Genomic DNA, 6763 nt, shown 5'->3' with positions numbered 1-6763 from the left:
GAGAGTGAAGGATTGTACCACTTCCGGGGGATTGAGACTGTGACTGCGTTTCAGACAACTACAACCGACGAAGGAGTTCTCTGGCATCGTCGTCTCGGTCATCCATCAGCTCGCGTTGTGGGATTACTACCAAATATTAGTCTTAAATCTAGAGATAAACTATGCTTCTCCAATTGTGATGTGTGTTTTCGATCTAAACAAACAAGAAACCCGTTTCCAGATAGTTATAATAAAGCTTCTACTTCTTTTGAGTTAATTCACTGTGACCTTTGGGGCCCTTATCGCACTGCTGCATTCTGTGGATCACGATACTTCCTGACCATAGTAGACGACTACTCTCGTGCAGTATGGCTTTATCTTCTCCCTGACAAAACCGAAGTATCCAACAGACTACAAGAGTTTATAGCCCTTGTTAAACGACAGTTTAACTGCGACATCAAGACCATACGCAGCGACAATGGAACTGAATTCATGTGTCTCACAAAATATTTTCGCCAGCAAGGAATAATACATGAAACCTCGTGTGTTGCTACACCGCAACAGAATGGACGCGTCGAGAGAAAACACAGACACATCCTTAACGTCGCTCGGGCTCTTCGTTTTCAAGCTGCCTTGCCAATCGAATTCTGGGCAGAATGTGCTTTGACAGCTTGTTATCTAATAAACAGAACACCGACTAAACTACTCAATGACAAGACGCCTTTCGAGTTGCTGTTCGGCCGAGCACCAGTTCTAGATCAAATACGAGTATTCGGTTGTTTAGCCTACGCTCATAACCTGAATCACCAAGGTGATAAGTTTGCTTCACGTAGCAGGAAGTGCGTCTTCTTAGGATATCCTTATGGCAAGAAGGGTTGGCGTTTATACGATATTGACACAGAAGAGGTCTTTAATTCTCGCGACGTTATGTTTCAGGAAGACACGTTCCCTTATCCTAAGATCACGACTAATCCCGAACCCCAACCTCATAACTTGAACCCGACCACCACACATATCGATGATGATGATGATACTATGGATCTACCGACAACTCATGAACCTCCTCCTATCATAACAACGGCAGAAAATACAGAACCACTAGGCAGAGGACTTAGACTAAAGAAACCACCAGCGAAACTTGCAGACTACGTTACTGATAAAACCGGCACAGTCTCAACCAGTACAGTCTCGATCAACACAGTCACAATCACCACTCTCACAACCACCACTCCGACTTCGTCCTCAGGTACGGCCCACCCACTCTCTGACTATCATATATATGATCGCTTTTCTCAGGGCCATCGCAGTTATCTAGTGGCTCTCTCTATCGCTACTGAACCACGTTCATATCGCGAGGCTATGCTTGATAAAGCTTGGAGAGAAGCTATGCGCCAAGAGATTGAAGCTTTGGAACTTAACGAAACATGGGATATACAAGAACTACCACCGGGAAAGATAGCTCTTGGATGTAAGTGGGTATTTCGAATCAAACTTAAAGCTGACGGCACGCTTGAAAGATATAAAGCACGTCTTGTGGTACTCGGGAACAACCAAGTTGAAGGCATCGACTATGGAGAAACTTTCGCACCAGTTGCCAAGATGACTACGGTTCGAATCTTTCTTGACATAGCGGCTAAGCAGGACTATGAAGTCCATCAAATGGACGTACATAACGCTTTCCTCCACGGCGATTTGGATGAAGAAGTTTATGTAAAATTGCCTCCAGGATTTCGATCAGACTCCGATAATCGCGTTTGTCGCCTCCGAAAATCTCTCTATGGTCTTAAACAGGCCCCGCGTTGTTGGTTCGCAAAATTAACAAAAGCACTACGAGCGTTTGGTTTTGTTCAATCTCGAAGTGACTACTCCTTATTTGTCTACAACAAAAACGGCAACACTTTACGAGTCTTGGTCTATGTTGACGACTTAATTATTGCAGGAAACTCGTCCTCTTCGATTGCAGATTTCAAAACATATTTGTCAACTTGTTTTCACATGAAGGATCTTGGCGTTTTGAAATATTTTTTGGGGATCGAGGTTGCTCGTAATGCTGACGGTTTCTATCTCTGTCAACGGAAATATTGCTTAGACATTATCACTGAAGTAGGCATGCTTGGATGCAAACCTGCAGGTTTTCCACTTGATCAACGACATCAACTTGACGACGAAGTTGGCCCTCTTTTACCTGATCCTGGACGCTACAGACGCCTCGTTGGTCGTTTGGTTTATCTAGCTTCCACACGACCTGACCTTGGTTTCTCTATTCATGTTCTGACACAATATATGCAGGCTCCTAGAACTGAGCATTGGGACGCTGCAATTCATGTAATTAGATACCTCAAAGGAACCATTGGCCAGGGTATTTTGCTTCGTGCGGCTTCTCCGATCCATGTCACTGGATGGTCCGACTCCGACTGGGCTGGATGCTCTGCATCTAGACGATCTGTTACAGGCTGGCTAGTTCAGATTGGCACCTCTATTGTCTCTTGGAAATCTCAGAAACAGGACACTGTCTCCTTGTCCTCGACAGAAGCAGAATATAGAGCTATGACTGAAGTTCTCAAAGAGCTTCTATGGATCAAAGGACTACTTCTCGATTTCGGCATCAACCACACGACCCCTATGACACTTCGTTGCGACAATCAATCTGCGATTTATCTAAGCTCAAATCCGGTCTTTCACGAAAGAACAAAACATGTTGAGGCTGAGTGTCATTTCATTCGCGACTACATCATCAAAGGCACGATCTCCACCAAACACGTTTCTTCTAAAGAACAACTGGCGGACATACTGACAAAAGCTCTAGGAAGAAAAGAGTTTGACATTTTTCTCTACAAGTTGGGCATCCGAGATCTCTACGCTCCAACTTGAGGGAGGGTATTACGATATACATAAGATTTAGATTAGCCTTATCTAATAGTTTCTCCTTATCTAAGTTATATTATGTTTCCTAGTCTTGATAGGATTACGATCTCTGATGTGTATATAAGAAAGACCTTCTGGTCATGAATGAAGATAGAAAAACGATTTACGATTACAGAACTTCTCACTCAAAAATCGATTAAAAATTGTTTCATTTATAATTGATTTGCCGTGTATACCCATTTTCAGAACAAAGAAACTAACGCATTGTTCTGCATAAATTTGAGACAACTTTTAAATTCATACATCTTTAGAGTGATTATAGTCTCTTGCAAATTTAGGCACATGGAATTTTTTTCAGATTGAGTGACCAAATCAATTCTTTTCATTAGCTATGCATTTCATATGTACATATATAAAAGAAATGACCAAAGGACAGACATCCTCGTCAGAAAGGATCATCATGAAAGGGATTAGTGTTTCATCTTCTTTAGAAGGAATCATCCTGCTTGGTTATCAGCAAAACATCAGTTGATGGTTAAGAAAAGAAAGAAATATTTTAAGCATTGATTCTATTACTGCAGAAACAACAATGGGAAAACAAGATAGAAATGGAATCATGAACATCGTCAGTCTTGGTAAATGCCAAATCTGAGACACTAACAGGAACTCTAGTACACTAAGTTTCAACAATGGTACTCACAGTAATAACAACATACGGAACACACACACATATTAGGAAAGCCAAGAGTGCATACCTTGGTGGTCTCTCTGATCAGGGCCGGCTGAAGTGGGGGACAAGCATTACGATCATCTAGGACCAAATCTTTTATCTCCCTATTTTTTTATAGTTAAAAGTTTGATTTTTAATATATGTATTTTTTATACAAAAATATAAAAATATTTTAAATTATTTTATAAAGTTTCATCTAAAATATTTTTTAATAAAAACAATCATTAAATTTTTTTAAAAAATATTGTTTAAGGGATTAAATTTTTCTTTGGTCCAAAATCCCCCATAAAATTACTAAGCTGGTCATGTCTCTGATGGTACAGTATTTGGCTGATCATGCTCCAGTGTTTTAAACCGATTGTCAAACCAATCAATAACTGAGTTTTCAAACCACCAAATTAAACCGAAGTCATAATCGATTTGAACCGAAAAATTGAATTTTTTTTTTAACTTATCCACACTCCTTCCTTCCTTCTCTTCCCTCACTCCCCCCCTAAAGAAAATGTCGTCTTTAGCCTATTGTCCCTCCGCCGTCGCTGTATCTCCCGCTTCCTCCGCCGCTACCGTTAACCCCTTATTCTCCTCCCTCAGACTCTTCAATCCCTTTCCACCAAAATCCTTCAAACTCGTCGCCAGTTTCCTCAATCCCATCTCACTCCATCCCAATATCCGTCGCCACCGTTTCTCCTGCGCCGCCGATACCGAAGACGAACTCCCCGTCGCATCAGAAGACGAAGAAGAAGAAGAAGAAGAAGATGTGAAACAGACGACGCAAGCCAGTGGTGAGGAAGGGAGGCTGTACGTTGGAAACTTACCATACACAATCACTTCTTCTGAGCTCTCCCAACTTTTCCGACAAGCTGGAACTGTCGTAGATGTTCAGGTTCGTGCTCTTACCATCTTCTTCATGTCTTGAAGACTTGAAGTTCTGTCTGATTGTTTTAAAAATTTGATATTTGTTGCAGATTGTGTATGACAAAGTCACTGACAGAAGCAGAGGGTTTGGATTCGTAACGATGGGAAGCATCGAAGAAGCTAAAGAAGCTATTCAGATGTTCAACACCTCTGTAAGCTCTCATCCTCATCTTGTGTTATCTGTTTTGATCCAAATATGATTATGATTGGTTCTTTAGCAAATTGGCGGTAGAACTGTGAAAGTGAACTTCCCGGAGGTGCCAAGAGGCGGAGAGAGAGAAGTAATGAGAGCAGCCAAGATCCGTGATGGTAACCGGAGCTATGTTGACAGTCCTCACAAGCTCTATGCTGGGAACCTTGGTTGGGATCTGACCTCACAAGGTCTGAAAGATGCATTTGCTGACCAACCTGGTGTGCTTGGTGCTAAAGTTGTGTATGAAAGAGACAGCGGGAGGTCTCGGGGGTTTGGTTTCGTCTCTTTTGAATCTGCACAAGACCTTCAGTCTGCCCTGAGGGCCATGAATGGCGTGGTAAAGGCTTTGCTCTTTCCTGTTTGGTTTGGTTTGGTGATTTGGGGTTTGAGACTCACTAGTTTTTGGTATTGGTTCTTAGGAAGTTGAAGGCAGAGAACTGAGGCTCAATTTGGCTTCAGAGAGAGCCACCGTGTCTCGTCCTTTTGTAACACAAGTAGAGACTGAAGAGGGCAACAGTCTTGAGAGCAGTGAGGTGCTTTCAACCATCAGTACATGAAGCAGCAAAAGCACAATATCTTGTTTGTATTCTACTGACTAGTGAGGCTAAAGAAGAAGATAATATATGAGATAAAAGAAAATGAGATTGACTGTCATCTTTATTCAAAAATGTTTTCTTCCATTAAATGCTTTAATGTATAATCTTTCTGTCTCATTAGAAAGGTAAAATATTTTTGTAGTGACTTCTGCTAGTTGGTATTGTGGTGACCGGAAAGCAGAGCATCTGCAGCAGAATCCAAGTCCTGGGGGAAGAAAACTCTGCAGAAATATCAGCAAATCCGTCAGGAAAAAGAAAGCTTCACTACAACAATGACTCAATCTGTTAATGTTGAGAGAACATGCCTGCAAGTGTTGTGGTACAAGGTTGAGCTAAGTTGATTAATATCGCCAATTCCTTTATGGCCAGCCACAACCTCAAGAACTTGCCTGGACAATAAAAATGATTGCGTAAGCAGAGTTTTTTCTAGAATTTATGACAAGATGAAACTACACTCACCGAACCAAGCAAGGCTCGTTACGGCCTTTGACAATGCACTCTTGATCATACTTTTCCTTTTTCTTAGAAGGCCAGGTCGACTTTACAAACTTCATCCCGGCGTGTGTGTTCTTGATCTCACAATAAGGAGAGTCGGTTTCGACCATCATCCTCTCTACCGGTATCCCTTTCATTACATCAAGATTCTCAGCTGTTTTCAGCGAGCAGCCATTCACACCTAACAAACAGAATCACATGGGCAAAATACAAATACGCCAAGGAGACCAGTCTTTATAAGTAAATACACAATCTAGTGGAAGTCTTTACCAATGTACATATTATCGAAAGAAAGAAGCTTATCACGGTCCAATGCACTTCCAGTAAACGAATGAGCAACCCCTCCAGGGAACCTGAGAGTGGATTATAAAGTCAGAATTAAGACAGGACATGAGAAAACATTAGAGTACAAGTTTTGTTTCACCTGTTCTTGTTTCTTTCAACGATTTCACAGAAATCTGCAGCAGCTGCTCGCATATGTAAAAACATAGGCAACTTTGTTGCATATGCTAGTTCGAACTGCTTCTCAAAATACCTTTCTCACAGAAGACAACAAAGAAGATATTATTATAAAAGAAAGAAGCAAACATATGAAAGATTCAATATTCTTATGACATTACTTACTTCTTCTGGATATCAGCAGGGCAGAACTGAAGCCTATCATAATCCAATCCACATTCACCAATTGCTACCACCTAATACTAATCAGAAAGTGAGACCAAACACGAAACCGACATGAAACCTAAAACAAATTCCAAATCAGATGAAACAGCACCTTCCCTTTCTGCATTCCTTCATTGGCTAATGAAAACAGATCCTGGTAGTGCTTCTCCGGGTCACCACTCTCTTCAAATTCCTAATGATTAAAGAACAAGATTAAAAGCCAAGCTATTAAACTGAGAAACTCAAAAAGAAAGAGACACTAACATTGCATCTAGTTGGATGAACCCCAACGGTACAGAACAGCCTTGCTGCAAGTGTAAATCCATC

At 41.3% G+C, this 6763-nt stretch overlaps 2 protein-coding genes across 2 annotated transcripts; one reads left to right on the top strand and one right to left on the bottom strand.

Moving 5' to 3' along the window:
- Window positions 1–4038: 4038 nt before the first annotated feature.
- On the top strand, window positions 4039–5423 carry LOC130494769 (RNA-binding protein CP33, chloroplastic-like). The gene is made up of 4 exons (XM_057000073.1): window positions 4039–4457; window positions 4540–4641; window positions 4708–5019; window positions 5102–5423. Exons 1-4 carry the CDS (start codon window positions 4077–4079, stop codon window positions 5237–5239), a joined length of 933 nt encoding a protein of 310 aa, XP_056856053.1. The 5' UTR covers window positions 4039–4076; the 3' UTR covers window positions 5240–5423.
- Window positions 5307–6754, bottom strand: LOC130505464 (uncharacterized; the record flags this gene model as incomplete). Its single annotated transcript, XM_057000071.1, has 8 exons — window positions 5307–5499; window positions 5584–5667; window positions 5738–5954; window positions 6044–6126; window positions 6198–6308; window positions 6398–6468; window positions 6549–6629; window positions 6701–6754. Coding segments are annotated over 8 exons (771 nt in total), but the record flags the coding sequence as incomplete, so codon positions are not given.
- Window positions 6755–6763: the final 9 nt, after the last annotated feature.

This window comes from Raphanus sativus, unplaced genomic scaffold, assembly GCF_000801105.2.
Source record: "Raphanus sativus cultivar WK10039 unplaced genomic scaffold, ASM80110v3 Scaffold2298, whole genome shotgun sequence".
NCBI lineage: Eukaryota > Viridiplantae > Streptophyta > Magnoliopsida > Brassicales > Brassicaceae > Raphanus > Raphanus sativus.
Note: the sequence above shows the minus strand (reverse complement) of the source record. Positions and strands in the feature narration are given on the sequence as shown.